This window comes from Amaranthus tricolor, chromosome 13 (assembly GCF_026212465.1).
Source record: "Amaranthus tricolor cultivar Red isolate AtriRed21 chromosome 13, ASM2621246v1, whole genome shotgun sequence".
Lineage (NCBI taxonomy): Eukaryota > Viridiplantae > Streptophyta > Magnoliopsida > Caryophyllales > Amaranthaceae > Amaranthus > Amaranthus tricolor.
In genome coordinates, this window is record NC_080059.1 from 17,922,753 (window position 1) to 17,944,692 (window position 21,940).

The 21,940-nt window shown below is 31.4% G+C and overlaps 1 protein-coding gene across 2 annotated transcripts; it reads right to left on the reverse strand.

The window, feature by feature from the left end:
* Window positions 1–5,008: 5,008 nt before the first annotated feature.
* On the reverse strand, window positions 5,009–19,846 carry LOC130797502 (probable nucleoredoxin 2). Of its 2 annotated transcripts, XM_057660108.1 has the most exons (4): window positions 19,679–19,846; window positions 19,405–19,530; window positions 6,063–6,569; window positions 5,009–5,841 (listed from the first exon to the last, which is right to left on the reverse strand). In XM_057660108.1, exons 2-4 carry the CDS (start codon window positions 19,513–19,515, stop codon window positions 5,212–5,214), a joined length of 1,248 nt encoding a protein of 415 aa, XP_057516091.1. In that variant the 5' UTR covers window positions 19,516–19,530; window positions 19,679–19,846; the 3' UTR covers window positions 5,009–5,211. The 2 variants fall into 2 exon arrangements, with proteins under 2 accessions (XP_057516091.1, XP_057516092.1); XM_057660109.1 differs by lacking the exon at window positions 19,679–19,846 and having other exon boundaries at window positions 19,405–19,669.
* Between the last annotated feature and the right edge of the window lie 2,094 nt (window positions 19,847–21,940).

Sequence of the window (21,940 nt, forward strand, 5' to 3'; positions counted from 1 at the left end):
TTCGGCGATTGAACCGGGGTCCAGTCGTCCAGAACTGGGCGATTGAACCATGGTTCAGCCGCCCAGAACCGGGCGACTGGACCCCGGTTCAGTCGCCCAATTTTGGGCGACTCAATTTTTTTTTTTTTTTTTTTTGCTTTTTGGAAAATAATAATAATAATAATACTAATACTAATAACTTATAAATTAATGTGGCCTACTAGCTCAGTTGGTTAGAGCGTTGTACTAATAACATAATGGTCACAGGTTTGAGACCTGCACAAGTCATTATTTAATAATTATTAATTTTTTATAAAATTAATAATTATTAAATAATGACTTGTGCAGGTCTCGAACCTGTGACCATTATGTTATTAGTACAACGCTCTAACCAACTGAGCTAGTAGGCCACATTAATTTATAAGTTATTATTATTAGTATTAGTATTATTATTATTATTATTTTCCAAAAAGCAAAAAAAAAAAAAAAAAAAAAAAATTAAGTCGCCCAAAATTGGGCGACTGAACCGGGTTCCAGTCGCCCGGTTCTGGGCGGCTGAACCATGGTTCAATCGCCCAGTTCTGGGCGACTGGACCCCGATTCAATCGCCTAATTTTGGGCGACTCAATTTTTTTTTTCTTTTTGGAAAATAATAATAATAATAATATTATTATTATTATTATTATTATTATTAATTTTATTTATATTCTTTTTGAAGAATATAAAAAAGTTAATTATTATTATTATTGTTATTGATATAATAATAATAATAATAATAATAATAATTATTATTATTATTATTATTATTATTATTATTATTATTATTTTTATAAATAAGAAATTTGAAATGAGTGGTAAAATTATAATTTTTTAAAAATCAGGGGCAAATTCATAAATTTATTTGGAGGGGGGTGGCGATAAAATGAAAAGGATGGCGAAATTTAAGGATCGGGAATAAAATCACCTTTAATCCCATAATTATCAATAATCCCAAACTTTTAGGAAAGAAAATAGGGGAGTAATAATTAAAAGCCTATAAATTAACATGGAATTAGAATTGTAATTGTTCGCTATTAATAACAAACCTCGCCCACTCGTACTGGTTCTCCTCCTATTAAATCTGCTTCTACCTCACCTACGAAAACATCTAAGCGAGCATCACCGAGGCGGTATTCTATGTCTTTTCCAACAACTAGAGGCACGCTTGACTCTGCCTTCAGCTGCCCATGGCTCTTTTTCAAATCATGACGAAGGTCACATAGTGTTGAGTTTGTAGTATTTGCAATTAGCACATAGTTATTAATTGTGTAATCGTGAGTACTATTTGTGCATGAAATACAGTGAGTGAATGGAATTAATCGCAAATTGCTTGATTTCTATGATTTCTGTTTGTTTAAGTCGCAATAGTTTAAGTGGGTTTTCATGATTTTAGTTGATTTCATCTGGTATTTGACGAATTCATGATTTTAGATCTCATACCGTTTTCTCTTTTTGTAGTTTCTTTGTTTTTCTTTTGTCATTTTTGGGTTTTATTGTGGTTGTTTTAAGTGAAAAATTAGGGTTTTGATTTTCTAGGGTTTAGATTCTAATTGTTGATATATTTTTGTTATTTCCCTATTTTGGGTTTAATTCTGTGGTTTGCAATGTTGACGGTAAAGTTCTGCTTTCTATCTAGGCATTTTGTATGTTCATAGTATTTGTGAGTCTTATACCTTAATCTCTCCGAAAGCCAAAAGGGTGTAATTCTGCAATTGTTTGTATTGCTAGCTTTTTAAATTACTTGGAGACATTTGTATGGCATTTTAGTTAAGGCTTCATGATATGATACTGTTCATCTTGGTCATGGTAGAATATATGCTTGTTCTTGTCGATATGAACATGGAGCAGTAATCTTAAAAATCTTCATTTGCCTTATTCCTAATAGTTCTTGTCGATACAATTAATGATATTTGGTATGTTTGTTCTGGATCACAGCATTTGAATGAAACGTTACAACTAGAAACGTGTATGAATATCAAAACTCACTTGATGATAATTTAGAGATATTGGAGTTTGAAGAAGGATGAGTATCTTTGCTCTATTTCTTCCCCTGCTTTCCTTGCTTCATCCCATATTTCTCATTGTTTGTTTGATTTTCTCTGAACAATTTCTTGTCTCTTCTTTGTTCAATTATGGCCTTTTCTTTGTTTGATTTTGGATGTCGATTTTGATTAATTGAAGATGATCTCACCATCTACCATTGTTAATGTTAGATGTTTTTGGGATCAAAAAGAGTATATTTTGGGGGTAAACCTTGTTTACAAGGAGCATTCTTGGCAAATTTTACCATCAATTTAGCAAGTTTTGTAAGGAATTGGTAAAATCTCATACTCTATTTTTGCCCTAATTTCTTTTTTTTTTTTGAACTTAATTTGGATGCTACTTGTTAAATATGAAATACTTGTTTATTTGGGTATCAATTAGTGGATTATACAAAATACTTAAAGTCTTAATTTTTTTTTTGTTAAGTTTATTCTTGACATTATGATCTTCGTAAGTTGTTTTTTTTTGACATTGCAATCTTTGGTTATTGTCTACTAGTTCTAGTTTTAATAGCTTACATATTTTTTAGGTTTTGTGGTTTGATTTTGGCGTTTTGGGTTGGGGAAGAGGTGTGTTGGGAGCCAAGTAGGTGACCATTCTTGAGTATTCTGACCTCTTTAATGGTAAGAATTGGATTCAATTGAAAACATCAATCTCCTAAGGTGGTGAGAGGAAAGCTGGTTTCCTGATCCAATTTTTTGCAGGGAATCGAAGGTGCTATTACTTGGACAATAGCTTCATCATTTTACTAATTCCAGTTTAAGCTTTATACATAGAAATTATCAAATGAGCTTCTTGACATTATCTAAGTTTCTGGTTTCTTTTAAACCTATCAGACTTGCTATGCATTAGTTTTGTTTTGACTTTACACTTTGATCTACTATAAAGTGGTTCTGGCTTTAATTTGTATGTAAATTGAGAATCCAATGGAACATTATAATTACTTGTCTCCATTGAAATGCAATACAGAGATTGATCAGCACAAGCATGAAAGATCAATAAATTATAAGTTAGTGATGCATACTATTGGTATTGCAAACAGGTTCGAGGAGATTATTTTAAAGCCGAATCCCGGTTACGGAAACGTTTTATCTCTCTATGCTGATTTGATATGGAAAACTCAGAAAGACTTTTCAAGAGCTGAGACTTACTTTGATCAAGCTATCAAAGCAGCTTCTGATGACTGGTGAGCCTCCATTTTTCAACTTCTAATTTCTATAATTGTTGAGGCCTGACCTGAGGGTAAAGGTAGGCGAGTAGGCAATTCAGATGTTTGTCTTGGTCAACATATTGTTTCGGTTTCATTTTTGATAGTTAAGGTTGTGTCGGGTCTCATTTGCCCACCCCTGGTTGAGGCCTGAGGGATTAATTAGTGAATGGGAGTTAATTTTATGTCTGATTTTGATTGTGCAGTTACGTTCTAGCATCATACACACATTTCCTTTGGGATGCCGATGAAGAGGAAGAGGAAGACGAGAAAGATCTTTGACCTTATCACTGTGATGCATCTTTGACCTTGAAATTTTGAAGTTCTACTTCTAGGTTGCATTGTAGGATGATCGTGCGACTTACAAATCAAAGTTGCTTGGAATTGGCCTTCTTTGTCCAATGTTTATAAATGATGTAGATCGTTTTCTATGCTCCCTTGTAGATAAACTAAGCAAATATTTTCATTCAACTTTCTTCCAAATAAGTTTTAGCTAAGAATATCCTTACATGTATTTATTGGACACGCCCAAAGAACATCAAGAATATCACGTGTTACATATAAAATTCTACTGCTACTATGATACTTTAGTAGCCTTGGGGTCCTATGTTGCCTCTATTAATCTTTATGTGCACAAATTTCTGCTTACCAAATTTTGCTCCTTAAAACATATCGGTTAAAATTTTAATTAGAATAGGATTTCTAGCGGAAGCTTATGCGTTATATATATATATGGATTACATTTTTGGTAAGGGTGCCTGGTAATGTACCTTCGCTTATGGCCTTAGTGATTAATTAATTTTAATATAGGGATCTACAGTTAATTAATAAAATATTATTTTATTAATTTTCATAGTTATTTAAAATAAATTTGTTATCATTGTCCATCGCAATGTAATATGAGACTAATGTCTACTTATAAGATAAATATTTACATTTAATTCTCAATTTGGTGTTAAGCAATTACTCCCAACAAATATTTTTTCCTTAACCAAGCCCATTAAAATTAAGCAATTATTTTACCAAACTTTCCACTCCACTTTTATACCTGATCCAATTTGCCCTTAATTGAACGAATACTCCCTTTGTTTCATTTTAAATCTCCCATTTGCTTTTTACATATTTGTCAATACATGTGTTAAATACTTAATAGTGATAATGTGAATAATTAAAAATTATTAGAATTAGATATCAATAAACCTTATGTTGAGACAAATAAAAAAAAACTCTTATTTGACTGTTTTAATACATTGATTAAGAGTAAAATCCAAATTAAGAGTGATTGATGAATAGTAACCCAAAAGTAAATGAGACATTTGAAAAGAAAGAAAAAAAATAATAATTATTTAGGAAGTTATTAGTAAATTGTAATCAATAAATAATTAATAACGATTCAAGAATATAAGGTAAAACCAATTATCAAAACCAGGATTTCTTAAGGAAAAAAAAAAGAACGCTAGATATCTACGAATTTTAGTCTTGAAAGTAGACTCTAGAAATACAAGGTAAAGTTTACTTACATTAAACTTTTTAATACTGAATCCAATCCCAAAATGATTGCTTTGTTGGCAAATAGTCTTATGAAAAACTGTCTATCGATAAGACCATCAAAATAAATATTTATATACTTTATTTTTTTTATTAGTTGAGCCATTTAATCCGTATATGAGTCGCATTTCAAAAAAGACCGTCTCACATAAATGATAAACTATTAATCGAAAATTAACAAAACATATCATATATCCAAACCTCTTTTACATTAATAATCATCTTGAATTTACACCCACAAAGAGAAGCATCCATGTTGTTACCAATTAATATGTCAATGTTACACAACCAAATTTAATTCCTTCCTAATCAAAAAGGATAAACAAGTTTAAGAGGTTAATTTAATAATAACACTCCTCTATGATCTAATCTTTCCCCTTAATATCCCAACTCCATTAAGTGTTATGTAGTGGACTAGGCCCAACACATTTTGGATGGACCTCAAACCCACATTCAAGGCACTGGTAGGCCCAACCTGAACCCTGTTCATTACAATCACAACAAATAAAAGGCCCACCACCAGTCTGTTCAGACACCAAATTCAGCTCATGTTGATGCCTTGCATGAAATGCTGTTTTAGGCAAACTCTTAGCTTCCTCTTCCAATTGTTTCTCTAAAAATTCCAACCTTGCATCAGTAAATGGGTAGGCGTTTTCTTGGTATAAGTTTATTAAATACCGTCCTTGCTTGGTTACGGTTTTACCATCCGGGCCCAAGATGACCAAGCACGGAATCTCACGCACATCGAAATGCTTAGCGAGGCTCTTGTTGGTCGCATCACCAAACGGCAAAGCTAACCATGGCATTGTTTCAAAAAAGGACACAAAGGAAGCCTCATCGCGATCACTTGATATAAATACTATCTCAAAGTCTTCTTGGTTTTCGGTGCGATGAACTTCTCGAATTGTTTGCTTTATTTTTCGGTATATGGAGGTTAGCTTAGGGATGAACTCGACACAAGGTATACACCATTGTGCGCCAAAATATAGTCCTATCGTCTTACCTTGTAACGACGTCACATGTACCTATGATATTCAAACAGTCCTATCGTCATACGATAAGCTATTGCCACAAAGATCAATCAACAAATTTGGTTAAATAGAAAACCAATGTTAACATCTACTAAGATATATCGTTTAGGAGTATCGATCTTTGACTTTATCAAGAACAAACAACAAGTGAATGATTAACATAATTATTAAGTATATGAAGTATTAATATAGGATGTAATTAAGCATATACTAACCTGGTTAGACAAAGGATCATGACTCAAAACATAATCCCTTCCATTATTAGTTAACAAATTAACTAATGTTTGCCTTTCTTCCTTCTCCCTTTGTTCCATATGCAATATCTCCAATCTCTCCCTCGTAAACGGGAATGCTTCGATTCCATATCGATAAATGAGTTCGACGCCATCAAGCAATGTATTAGCACCATCATCGATTCCACCATCATTAGGTTGTAAGAATACTAAACATGGCATGGCTTCAACATGAAAGGTCTGATTTAAGGCTTTTTTTGTCTCCAAATCGGAGAAGGGTACCGAAAGCCAAGGCATGGATGCGCGATAATTGTTGTATGCACCTATGTCCTCATCAGAAGACACCAAAACAATCTCGAAGTCACACCCTTGTCTTTTGAGTTGCTCGTAAACTTCGATTAGAAGCTTGTTAAACTTTCGACAAGGGGAGTACCAATTGGCCGAAAAGTATATCCCTACTACCTTGCCTTGAAGCTCCGAGATTTTCACCTATTGAGCAAATATGATTTCTATGGCTTATAAAGTTCTAAGATATAGTAAAAACTTTCATTAATCCTATGTCAAAACAATCAGTAAATATAAAGCACAAATTGATAATGTTTCATGATAAAGTAAAATGTACTGGCACTTAAAGAGAAACAAGCAAGAATTCACTTGTGATTATTGGCTATTAAAACACATGAATAGATTTGTTTACCATTGAACCACCAACTTTGGTATACTTACTAGAAATATAATTAGCAATATGCAATAAATAAGGATATGAGGGCCAAACTAAAAAAAATCAGCGACGCTTGGGAGACACCGTCATCTGCAAGGGCCCAAATTCATCCTTCAACATATTATAATTGTTGCATTGACAGATTAATCAAACCATTTACACAGTACATGTGTCCCAGTGAAATGGGTGTATACAACAATTTGTGAAAAAAAAATTTTACCAGCTCCTTTTTAACCAACATATAATGAGTGTTTGTCAAAATAGTTTATTGTGTAATTTTAATTTAATTTCACGCAAATAGAGGATTGGGTGATCAAATCAACCAACACTAATATTTGATAAACTAGTTGGTTAAAATAATTTATTAATATAAATAAGCTAATGTCTAAATCTATAGTAAAAAGAAGGGGATCATAATAAAAAGATTTCTAAATCTACAAATTAAAAGACGACCACAATATAAAGGTTTCCACATAGACCAAGTGTATAAATTTAAAAGAGGACTACCACAAAAAAATATTCACATGTACAAATTAAAAAAAAAAACTACAACAAAAAAAAATGTTTACACATATTTCAAATGACAAAAATCATTACTTAAAATAAAAAACCTAACGGTTAAGTAAGACATGACTATATTAAAAAAGGCATAGGTCTATAGATGACCCACGTGTTGTGTAATGGTTAGAATATAATGTACCATATCATTAATGGACTGGTAGGGATGACAAGGCCTTGTTTGGCTAGCCTGGAAATTGATAATGACTGCCTCTAGAAGAATTCATAGAATGCTCAAAAATAGTGTGGGCATCTCTAATGTCAATTAGAATTGTATGCTAAACTCCATACTCTTATGATAACTGATTCAAAAATTCCTAATTAATAATAGTAAAAATAAAAAATATTGAAATAAATAAAACTAAAAAGATAAATTAAAATAACAAAATTCTCACCCTATCACATCTTACTACATAAAGATAATTTATTAACCTCTCATAAATAATCGTTGTTTATTAAGATTTTCTCTAACCAGTTAACCACACCATTCACTAAGCCATTAAATATCTTCTTGTGATGAAGCTGAGATGCTTTAGTTTTTTGAATTTGGATTTTATAATTGATAGAGACAAAAGACTATAGATAATACTTCACCTATTAGGACCTCAACATCATTTTAAATTTTTACTTGAATTGATTCTTAAAATTAATGTGATAAAAGATCATATCTTCGAATCTCATCTATTCTTTATTTTAATTAAATGAAAAGTGATACTTTTATCATCCGGTATCGATATGGTTTGTGTTGTATGTAAAATTTAGCTCTGAGGACTCTCATTTGATACAAAGTGATAAATTATATGGAACATATATATCTTAAGACTTCAACCAAAAAGTACATAAACTTTTAATTAGTGTAGTTCATTGACAATGAATTGACCAAAACAGATTATTAAATCATGTTCACTTCATGTTATGTGAAGTCCTAGATAATGTTTACTTTTAATCGTAAACAAAAAGTAAATCATTATGATATTGATAATTATTGAATCTCATAAGCTATGCCTAGATACAAGTCTAAAAATATGAGCCACTTAATAATATTGAGATTATAAACATTATTCTTGTGTTGAATCTTTCTTCTTTATTGTTAGCATCAAAATGATTTAAATTTGTAGATTTATAGGTTAAATGAAATTTATAATTTCTAGAGTTGAGATTTCAAGGTAGCAGCGACGAGTCACCGCCTAAACCCTGGCGTGCTTCCATTGTTACGAGCTGAATATTTGGTCGATTTAGTTTATTTATTTTAATTCTATATTTCTAATATTTAGGGTAAGATGGATAGCCTATTACCCAAGAAACCTAGGGCATTCAAGTTAGTTTTAGTTTCCATTTTAGTTTATGTTCAAAAAAATTTTGTCATTCATCTATTTCATCAATTCTAGATCAATATTTACTTTGTTTTCCTTGCTTATTATCAAGTAAGTTCTCATGTTTACTAGTTATGTGCTACTATTGTTTTTTTAGATCCTTGTTAGTATCTTTATTATTTATATGTTTCTCGAATTGATAGTTATCAAATTTGCACATGTGTTCTATAATATGTTTTAGACTTATATTTGCATGTTTGGAACTATCTAATACATCTAGTGAATAGATTTCATATCTCGTGTAGATAGGTTAATTTCAATTGAAGTATGGACTAAAATTATTGTGATATCTTTACAGAATTATGAATTTGTATTTTAATTTGTGCCAAGTATTCTTAAAACAAAATGTCTTTATTAAACTAGTCGATAAAATAGAAGTTTTTAGGTTAGGAGTGATTTTGATTCAGGATAAATTTATGTTAAATGCTTATCAGTTAATCAACAAGATGAAAATATAAAATTCAAACTAATAGAGTCTGATAAGTTAATCAAATAGACGAATGTATGAATTTAACATAGTAGATTGCATTTAAGTATGTTATTGATCCATTATATTATTGGAAAGCAGTTTATGCAGTTTCATCACATTATTTGGCAGTTATCCTTTGTTGAGCAGTTATCATTAGTCAGTTAATTCTCATGTATATATATTAAACATACATTCCCTGTAATGATATAAGAAAATAACTGTAATTATCAGAAACAAGAAAACTCCATTATCATCAAATCTTCATGGTATCAGAGCCTTAGGGTTTAGTTCCGGAAAGGCCTCATCATCTACCGTTTCTTACCTGCAAATGGCTGATTTTCCAGAAGAACAAACACACAATAACCCAATGTCCTTGGAACAGTTGGAACAGATGTTCCAGATGTTTCAAAAACTTAACAAACCACATAACCAAACAGAAAATTCAACCTTTGTCAAAATTTCAGAAAAACTCACATATAACAATTACACTAAATGGTGCAAATTGATGCACGTAGCCATTGGAGGTCGAGGGCGGCTCAGCCACATCACTGCTGCCCCTCCACCCCCATCAAATCCCAATTACGCTCAATGGGAACAAAGACACGCCATGGTCATATCATGGATAATTGAGAATATAGATGAAGAGATTGTCAATCAGTTCCTAGATTATATGACAGCACAAAGTCTATGGCTAGGAATCGAAAGCCTCTTGGGATATGGAAGGGATGAACTTCAAATTTTTGATCTCTGTTCCAAGGCAGCGACAATGAAACAAGGCAATGACGCTATTGAAACTTACTATGGTAAACTAAACATGTTGTGGAAAGAGATTGACTGGAGAATGCCAAACCCAATGAAATGCTCACAAGACATAACCGAGTTTAATAGATACATACAGAGACAACGGCTTTACCAATTCCTCATTGGAATTCATGATAACCTTAACAAAGAAAGAAGAGAAATTCTCAACAGTGACCCCTTACCGACGGTGGAGATAGCCTACGCTACAATCAGACGAGAAATAGCACGCCGACGGATTATGAATGGCGTCTCATCACTGGGAACAAATCCCTCAGAGATTGGATCGGGCTTGGCCACAAGAAACAAATCCTTCCAGAAAAGCCGAGAAGAAGATGACCGGAGTAAACTTCGATGTACTCATTGTGGTGGTTCAAGGCATACTAGGGAAGGATGCTTCAAGATTGTGGGATACCCTGAGTGGTGGGATGATCTACAGAAACGGCGGGCCGCCACAAGGCACCGGCAAGCCGGACCGGCGGCAAGGCCCAACTAATTACTGCTGAGCAACCCAACTCATCATGCAGCAAATCAGGTAACGGGGAAGGAGACACAGTAACCACAAGAGAGGTGAGCTACAATGGCGAAAATCAGAAAGAGGAAAAGAGAGAAAGTCTAGTCGTCAGGGAGGAAGAGAGAAAGGGGGACACCAAAACCGTTCCCACTAACCCTATTTATAACCTAACAAACCCTATTCCCACTAAAAAACCCTTCAGCCCAACTACGCAGCCCAATACCAGTTCCAGCCCACATCACCAAATCTCCACAAGTCTCCTTAGCCATAAACGTCAATCTCAATGAATATTTGACTGTGGGGCGACCGATACGATGACCTTTGATCCTAGTGATTTTTTATCCACCCATACTACTACCCGAACACATATCCAAACGGCCAATGGGGAGTGTGTACCGGTTGCCCAAGCTGGAGCAGTCAATATTTCTCCCTCTCTTCATCTTAAAAATTTCTTGTTAATTCCCAGCTTGTCTCATAAATTATTATCCATTAGTCAGTTAACCAAGGACTTATACTGTACTGTGCTTTTAACCTCTAAAAATTGTATTGTACAGGATGCTCAGACGGGGACGATCATTGGGCGTGGTACTGAACGAGGTGGACTATACTATGTCGATGAGGTGAATCAAAATAGTGGCGCAATGCTTGCTCATGGATCTCCTGCTCACTAATTGCGGACTTGGCATCGTCGTTTAGGTCATCTATCCTTAGGTTATCTAAAACATCTTTTTCCTTCGCTTCATAGTTGTACTGAAGCTCTAGATTGTGAAACTTGTGTACTGGCTAAGAGTCATAAACATTCTTACTTTCCTAGTAATACTCGTGCCCCTAACCCATTTGATGTAGTGCATTCTGATGTATGGGGCCCAGCCCCATATACTGACTCTCATGGTTTTTCATACTTTGTGTTATTTATTGATGATTGTTCTCGCATGTGCTGGGTGTATTTTTTAAAGCACAAATCTGAGGTTTTTGATGTCTTTGTAAAATTCTATAACATGATTCTCACTCAGTTCCATGCAAAACCTAAAATCCTTCGCTCAGATAATGGTGGTGAATATACCTCTCTTGCAATGAAATAGTTTTTTCTTGAACATGGTCTTATTCATCAAACATCCTGCCCTGACACTCCTCAACAAAATGGGGTTGCTGAATGCAAAAACCGTACCCTTCTTGACATAGCACGGGCTCTCATGTTTGACACTCAAGTACCTGTCCATTTTTGGCCAGAGGCTATTGTTACTACTACCTATCTCACAAACCGATTTCCCATAAAAATCCTCAAATTCCAGACCCCTCTTGCAACACTCAATACCTTTACTCCTGTTCCCTCCTCTCACTCTCTTCCTCCTCGTATATTTGGGTGTGTTGTGTATGTTCATCTTCCATCTAGAGTCCGAACAAAGTTTGAGCCACGGGCAGTGAGATGTGTGTTTTTTGGGTATGGTACTACTCAAAAGGGCTATCGATGTTATGACCCTGTTCATCACAGACTTTATACCACCATGGACTGTGACTTCTTTGAACACTCTCCCTACTAGACCCAACCTCGATCTCAGGGGGAGATTATGAGTGAGGATCTCAGCTGGTTGACTCATCCCTTGGCTAAAAGTCGAGCTCCCAAAGAGCAAGTAGGCACTACCACCGATATTGCCACTGACATTGTTCCTGAATCACCTCCTCAGACTACCGCTCCAGTCCCTGAGCATCCGGCCGAATGAAAGGTAACACCGACTACCGCTCCAGTCCCTGAGCATCCGGCCGAACGAGAGGTAACACCGAGTCCTACTGCTCCTTTTATTACTGACTATATTGTGCCAAGTAGTGTTGTTGTGCCCAGGAAATATAATTTGCCCCCTCGAAGTACAAGAGGAATGCCCCCTAAGCGATATAATCCTGAGTATGAATCTCAGAGATCCCGATATCCTATTGATAGACCAGATGATGAACAACTATCACAAACTGTTGTTGCCTTCAATACATCCCTTTATTCCAGTACCATTCCGAAAACCACTGAAGAAGCCCTTCAAGAACCAAAGTGGAAGCAAGCTATGGACGAAGAGATCATGGTTCTCCAGAAAAACAGAACGTGGGAGAAATGCAGATTACCCAGTGATAAGAAGATGGTTGGCTGTAAATGGGTTTTTTTCAGTCAAGTATCATGCTGATGGAACCATTGAGCAGTATAAAGCAAGACTTTTTGCTAAAGGGTACACACAAACTTACGGGGTAGATTACTCAGAAACATTCTCACCTGTTGCTAAAATTGACACCATTCGAGTCCTCTTCTCAGTAGCAGCAAATAAAGAGTGGCCTCTGTTCCAATTTGATGTAAAAAACGCCTTCTTACATGGAGAGATTGAAGAAGAGGTATACATGAAGCCACCACCCGGGTATTCAGATAAGTTCAGTCAAAGAGAGGGGTGTCGACTTAAAAGAGCACTATACGGCTAGAAACAATCCCCTAGAGCGTGGTTTGGGAGATTCACTACAGCAATGAAGAGATTTGGCTACAAACAGAGCAACTCAGACCATACTCTGTTCCTCAGGCGGAGTGGAAATCAAATTACATGCCTCGTGATCTACGTAGATGATATGGTGATTACTGGAAACGACTCCAAGGAAATTGATCGCCTCAGGAGCAAATTATTCCAAGAATTTGAGATGAAAGATTTGGGACAACTGAAATACTTCCTTGGAATAGAAGTTCTAAGATCAAAGAAGGGGATATTTATCAATCAGAGAAAGTACATCTTAGATCTCTTAGCAGAAATAGGCATGTTAGACTGCAAGCCAGCAGATACTCCTATGGTAGCTAATCATGGTCTACAAATCGTTGAAGGGGCAGAAGCGGCAGATCAAGATCGTTATAGACGGATGGTGGGAAAACTGATCTACTTATCCCACACGAGACCAGATATTGCCTATGTAGTAGGGATTGTAAGCAAGTTCATGCATCGACCTCAAGTGGAACACATGGCAGCAGTCTTGAGGATCCTGAGATACTTAAAGGGAACCAGTAATAAATGAGTTTTCTACTCAAAGAATGATAATCTTAATCTCATTGGTGACACAGATGCTGATTGGGCGGGTGATAGGGACCACAGGAAGTCCACCTCAGGATACTTCACTCTTGTAGGAGGTAATCTAGTCACTTGGAAGAGTAAGAAACAGAAGGTGCTCGCTCTGTCCAGTGCTGAAGCAGAATTCAGAGGGATAGCAAAAGGAGTTACAGAGATTCTATGGATCAGGAAACTTCTAGGAGAGCTGGGCTTTCACCAGACACAGGCGAGTCTTCTATATTGTGACAACAAAGCAGCAATAAGCATCTCCGAGAACCTAGTCCAACATGATCGAACGAAACATGTAGAGATCGATCGACACTTTATCAAGGAGAAGCTAGAAAGCAAGGTCATCCGTATCCCTTTTATTAGATCTAAAGACCAACTAGCCGACATTCTCACAAAAGCAGTTTCATCACAGGTTTTCAATAGCACTTTATGCAAGTTAGACATCAGTGATCCCACGACCTAACTTGAGGGGGAGTATTGGAAAGCAGTTTATGCAGTTTCATCATATTATTAGGCAGTTATCTTTTGTTGAGCAGTTATCATTAGTCAGTTAATTCTCATGTATATATATTAAACATACATTTCTGTAATGATATAAGAAAATAACTATAATTATCAGAAACAAGAAAACTCCATTATCATCAAATCTTCATATATCATATCATATCATATCATATAACCTACTCCCTTCGTTTTTGCTTTTTGCACGTTTGTCAATGCACTAATTCAATCTTTAATATCTCTAATTGTGCATAATTAAAAATCATAAAAAATAGATATTAATATAACTTATGTTGAGATGAATCAAATAAGATCCCATTTGTCTATGTTTTAATTTATAGATTAAGAATAAATTACGTATTAAGAGCGATTGATGAATACTACTCAAAAAGCAAATAGGGCGTTTTAAAAAAAACAAAGATAGTAATAAAAAGAAAGTCAAATTCCACATATCATTCATATAGTGAATTTCCATATCAAAATAATTCTTATAAAAGTAACGTCAATTTATTCCTTAATCTATGAGTATTACTCCTTTCTATTCGCCTTAAATGTCTTATTTTCTTATTGAGTACAGTCATGTCAACATAAATATCTCATTTGTATTTTGGATATATTAACTTTATCAATTTAATTTTTTCACACCTTTACACTCATTAACCACACTTATCCCTATTAAAATTTAAGACACTACGCTCTTTCTCTTTTCCATGTGGTCCCATTTGACAACCTTAAAATGGTGAAAAATTAAATGGAACACTTTGTGTGAATAAATTTTTTTAGAATATGAAGTATATTTTTGAATTTAAAAGCTAAGTAAGTTTTTCAATTAAAGTTTCCTAGATTTTATATTTGCTTTTCTATGTTGAAGCATTTGCTAATTAATAAAAGTTTTTCATTAAAATTTTTAATTTCTAAAATATTTCTTCAACAAACAAAAGATACATGCTAATTAAAAATTATTTTGAGAATGATAAAGAATTATTATGATAACGTTGTTGGAAGATTACCTAGATTTTCCTTAAAAAGTATGATAACTTTAATTAGGAAAAAATACCGTGAATAATACAACATTTTGTTAATTTTCATACATTCATACAATTTTTAATTAAAAATGAATGACACCAACTTAAGGGATTGTTTCCTAAAATAATATCAACTTTAGTTTTATTAGCTAATTTACCAATTTGTTTGGTCATATAATTTCTTATACTTTAATTTAACATGTTGGGGATATTTCAGGAAAAACCCTCGGAGTTCGTATTATTCATGGTAATCAAAAATTCGTATTATTAATAAAGGGAAATAAGCAAAAAACTACTCCTAATAATTTTTCCCTTAGATTAATGAATATAGTAACAACTAGATTTGTTTTCATTAAAAGCTCTATATATTCTAAAATTCTCTTTCTATTTTATAAAAAATATGTCAAATTCCACGTGGTAACCCTGAGATTTTAGGTTTTCCACGTGGTAACCAAAACTTTTAGAAAATCTACGCGGTAACCCTGAGGTTTACCAAATTGTTCTACTGTGACCTTTTTGCACATAAAAAGTTAGCAAACGTTAATTTCGAAACTTTACGGCTACTGTACTTCTATATATGCGACTGATCATTTCAAATGCCATCAGTTTCAACCTTTTTCCCCAAAACATAAACTCTAACTCTACCATCTTTCATCCAAACCATAATCTTCCCACAAATACAAAGATCCTAGAGTTATGATTTATATTTTGGGGGAAAAAAGTTGAAATTAATGGCATTTGAAAATGTGAGTTGCATAATAGATGTACAACAGCCTTAAAGCTTCAAAATTAACGTTTGCTAATGTTTTATGTGGAAAAAGATCACGGTGGAACAATTTGGTAAACTTTAAGATTTCCGTGTGAATGTTTTAAAAGTTTTGATTACCATGTGGAAAACCCAAAACCTCAGAGTTACCACATGAAATTTCTCAAAAAATATTAAATGGATATTATAATTTTACATTGATAACATGTAATTGAATTTCTATTCAAAATTTATATTTATATATACTTTAAACTAATAACTTTATGTATTGTATGAGTCTGTATACTAGTAATCTATAAAAAAAAATGAATGATAGACTGATAGTTGATGTTATATACATTTTACAATCATCTAGTTTATTTACAATTTATACTAGTTTAGATATTCAAAATCTTAGAAGTACAGTTTGTTGTTTTTTCCTACGCATTTATAAGACTAGAGTAGATTAAATTAGTAAAAACTTGCTCATATTTTAACCGTTAGTTACATTGCACAAGTTGCAGCTAATAGAAATTCACTATCACAAGTTAATATGAAGCATAAAAAAATAAAATAAAAAAAATAAAAAAAAAATAGACAATATTATAGACTTATAATAGTACTAGCTAGAAAAGTCCGATGAAGTACTACTATAATATAGCTTTATGATAAAAGAAAGAAAAGATGGAATAGTTTGGAAATGGTTGTCCATCTGTCCACCTGTCTCCTTGTAGTAAACTCTACTAGATCTTTCTTTTTGGCAATTTAGTTAGTTCACAAATCACAAGCATCTCCTTTACTACCATTCTTAGGTAATCTTGCATTTTAATTCAGATCATGCACTCAAAAGAGGTGTTTTAAGTAGACACGATTTTCATCTATGTCATATATCAAATTAATATTGAGAAAAGCGTTTTAAGTCGGTTTAAATGATGTCGAATTTAATTACAAAATTCAGTATATATCGAATTGTCAGATTTATTTTGAACACTTTTAGTTTAATTAAGCTTATAAAAAAAGTTCTTTTAATCATATTAACTTTTGATCACTCTAATGTTTAAAGTTAAAGAGAATATATATATATATATATATATATATATATATATATATATATATATATATATATATATATATATTAAACAAAATTCTCCCGTCCAAATAACATAAATTGGGTAAAATATTAGCAAAATTAACTCATAATCCTGATAATCAAATTTACAATTTTTGGACAAATAGAAGAATTATAGGAATTAAGGAAGGAAATCAATGTCAATCAACTATGTTTTTTTGTATCTTTTATAAGTGTTCTACTAAAAATAGATCAAAATATTATTATTACGATAGTAGTGTCGGCGTACAGAAAAATCAAACTGTTTCAATTGCCTATCATAGATGGATAGAGAAATTATAAAGGAAAATCAAAATATTATTTTCACAATAGAAAAGTACATTTGTTTAGATAATTAATAAAAAAAAAATTGTTGCACATTTAGAGCATAAACTTAGAATCTACTCAAAGTAAATATTTAAGGAGTAAAAAAGTCAAATTGATAAAATAAGGGTAATTAGAGATGCAAACGAAGTATTTCAAATAATTGTGAAAGAGGCGATGTCGTTCATGATCATTTTATAGGCCCTAAGTAAAACTATTGGATATGAGCCCTCTCTTTAATAAGTACTTAAAAAATCAATAGAGACGAATCCCTTTATATTATAATTATCATCATAAGTGTAAACGTGTCATTGATAACATTAGGATAAACAAAATATATGTCAAATTTGTCAATGGTTCGGCATATGGTCACCCTTTAACAAGTACTCGTCTTATATTTTTCTTATTCCTATTTTAATAATGATGTTCATTTTGTGAATGTCTTGTATATTTCTTGATTTAATAAATATTATACTGGATTAATTGTATATATTATAGGTCACCCTAAAATAATGGTTTTACTTTACGCAACAAACTATATAAAATTTAAAAGGTTTATTTGATAAGGGTTTATAGGAATTTTATTTAATTTGTTTGAAAGCCACATTCAAATTAATCGCTAATTTTGTTAATTCACACTTATACTTAACATTTATTCCATTATAGCCTTAGTTTTTAAGCCTAATTATCAACTAATAAGATGATTACTTTTGTAATCATTTAGTTATTTATTGAAATAAATTATTTCCTTCAAAGTTTATCTTTTTTCTTCTCTCTCAAACATGGCTTCTTACTGAAAATGTCTACTGTAGACTTATAGATTACACTTAAATTAGACCCCTATGCATGCTGAGCTCTTGGCGGCGGCACTCCTTATCTACCCCTAGGAACGACCTTAGAAAGAGGCGATTGAAAGTAAACTAAAAAAATAATTACAAAATTGAGGATGATTTTTCCTCACTTGGAGGAAAAAAATTCTCCCACTCTTTCATAGGGTTAATTTATACACAAAATGAGGGAACTAATTGCCATTTAATCAAAATTTTCATTACTTTCTAACAAATTTTCTACCTCTAACAATCAAATTTCTTTAATCATCTGTCTAACTAATTTTATTTTCCTACCTTAATTGTTATTTATCCCTTAAATATTTTCACTTAATTGATCCTAAGTAAATCATGTCTCAAGAAAATTTATTCAAACCAAAAGTCTAAACTAACGATTAAAAAGCTTAAGATGATATGTTACACTCCTTACACTATCATGTCTCATGCAATATGTATGCAACTCATGTCCTTCTTATGCATAATAGGAGTACTAATAATTTACCTTGATATGAGCTTTGTATGAAGTTAAAACTCGTGATCTATCTATTATGATGAACTTCTAATAATATGTCAAATTACCAACTTAACTAAAAACTTAAGCACATAATTGAAAAGTGAAAATATATCAATGTTACCTATCCCATCAAAACAAGATCAAACATAGAGAATTAATATAGATTACAATGAATATATTAGGACACATAAATCAAAAGATTATTATCTAATAATCATTTGTTTTCCATTATTTTTTTTATTTATTATGCTCCATAATTTACATAAAACTTATGTAACATAAACTTAAAAAGTTTAAAATAAATCATTACTTCCATGAATTACATAAAACTGATTATTTTTCATTGAGATATTTTCTACTCATATATATTATGAAAACCCAAATAAAGATTAATTTTATTCAACCTTTTTTTTAAAATTAATTTTGTTGAACCTTTTTAAAATTACTATATATAACTAAAATCAATCAAAATACAACCCTTAAATATATTTATCTATATTTAGTTTGAGAATACTGTGATATAATTAATTTACATAGCATAATATTAAAATAACATACAGATAAAATCTTTATATTAAGTTTGAGACCGTACAATTGATGGGAATATGAAGTCTTTTTTAAGGTTTAACCATCAATTTAAATATTTAATTTATATAATTTCAAATGTTAATATTAAGAACTCAAATTTTAAAATGGAATATTTAACGACAAATAGATAACAATTTAAAAAATAAAATAAAATAAATAAAAAGTTCGATAAATAATAAAATACAAACCTGGGTATCATCAGTTGCAATAAGAAAATCACGATCTATAGAAGCTAAAAGAGATGATAATCTTGAAAAAGTTTCAGTAAGAGGATAGCCATTATCAGTTCCTTCCATCATCTTCTTGTTTTTCCCCTGAATAAATATCATTAGGGTTTTTTTTAATTAATTAATTATGAAGCATAATTCTAAGCTTTGAAGAGATAAATAAATAAATTATAGAGAAAAAAAGAAGAACAAGGGAGAAAAAGGTAAAATAGAAATAAAGCACATTCTTTTGTACCTCAAAAATGTTATGGAAAAGGAATAATGACAGTAAATCATGGTATAATAACACGTAGCATTCGTAGTTTTATACTTGTACGATGAACAATTTAGTTTCTCTATCCTATGAGTCACGATATTGTGCTTCTCTTATCTACTACTACTCCTAATATGAAGTACTCCTAACTATTTGGATACCGTTGATAGGAGGAATACTCTTTATGTCCCATTCGTCTTCGCTCATTTACTTTTAACACCACGATGAGAGAGTTGAGTTCATGAAATTAGACGAATTATTGTGGTCTCGTTATATATAAAAATATAAATAAGACAAATTTATTACGATTAATTAGAATAAACGTTAAGACAAAAAAGTAGGATAGAAGAATATTTCCTTGTGTCTTGTGAATAGCTTTTTAGGAGTTGAATTTTGATTTTTTGGACTTGTTGGTGGGCCAAACAATTAAAAATATACTCTTCATATATGTTTTATCATCACTTAAAAATTTGGCTTTTTAGTCGAAATCGAAGTTGCGCTCAGTGATATCTTTGATTTTTGACTTTTTAACCCTTTTTTTTCTAATAATCAATAATCAATCAATATCCAACAATCGATTTTACCAAACATCTTCATTAACATATGGCTTATACAACTAGTTTATCCAGATAACAAAAAACTAGTACTACCAACTGGTTAAACAAGTCAAATGAATCAAACAACAATAAATTATTTATCAAACACCCCATTTATCTAATTTAATAGTTCTATTATGTTTATCAATTTTAACTTTATTAAGTTATAGTATGTATAAAAATAGAAAGACAAAATTCACAAGAAAATAAATTTGTAGAAAAGTTTGGAGAAAGAATATCAGGAGTCATTTCTAGTTATAATAACACACTAAATATATTTATTGGAGTTAGCTAAAATGATATGTAGCAAACTCATTGTAAAAATAAAATATATTCTAAATTCTTGTTTTTGGTTAATTTTGCGAGTGGTTTTGTTTGATTAAGTTCTTTTAATCAGATTAAATTTTATGCACGGATGATAACTTATTTTGTTTAAATAAACATATTTGAGCTTAACTTATTTTAACTAAAGCTATTTGATTAGATTAACTTAGTATAATTAATTATATGTTTGTTTGTTATGTTAGGTTTTACTGAATTGAAATAAACTTATTTAAATTGGATTTACAATAAATTTTATATTGAGACAAATTAAATAAGATTTTCCCTGACTACATTAAACCTATAAATTATAAGTAAAATATAAATTAGAATGATTGATGAATAGATTCAAAAAACAACATAGACACTTAGGCTAGAATGAAGGGGAGTATTATACTGGGTAATGTACAGCGGTTGGCTTTAAAAACTACCACTATAATAAATTTAATTAATTAAAAATATATAATTAATACCAAATTTGAGATTTTTTTTATGATAGCAAAATATTTAATAGTTTATGTATAAAATGATTTTATTTATAGCTATTTTCTATTTTAATACTTTTTTTTTGAATTTTAATCACACTTAAATTAATAAAAAAATAGGATGGTTTAGATTTTATTTTTGAAGAACGTTTGAAAGATTGTGGCATTGGACTTTAAAAGTCAATCACTATAGATTTATTGGTAGTATATTACTCCCTCTTATACTACTCAAAAGTCTTATTTGATTACATTTGATTTCACACAATGAGATGCACTAATTTTAATCTTATATATCTTTTATTGTACTTAGTTAAAAATTATAAAAATTAATATTGATAAAATATACGTTGAGACGAATCAAATAAGTTTCATTTTTTATATTTTCATTTATATACTGTGAATAAAATACAAACTTATAAGAGTGATTTATAATTAGAGTAAAAAATATATGAGGGCATTTGATTTGACTTTTGAGCATTATGTAAGCACTAGATCAATGTTTTTACTACCTTGATTTTCATAAGGGATAGCAGAAAATGATTTACAAGAACTTTAATGGCTAACATCTTTCTGTTATAGAAAAATGTAAATTTATAAATGTTAATTTATCGAAACTAAAAGGATCAAAACAAAACTTATAATTTGATTGTATAAAAAGTTAATGTGTTGCAAATAAAACATATTCCACCTTATTTACTACTTCTTATTTATGTCCTAATTAATTTTTTAACATTATTTATTGATTAATTTTAATTTGTATATATTTTATCTTAATCTATTAATTAATTGATACATAGTCATGTTGAATTATTTTTAATTCGTTTTAATGTCAAGTCTATTAA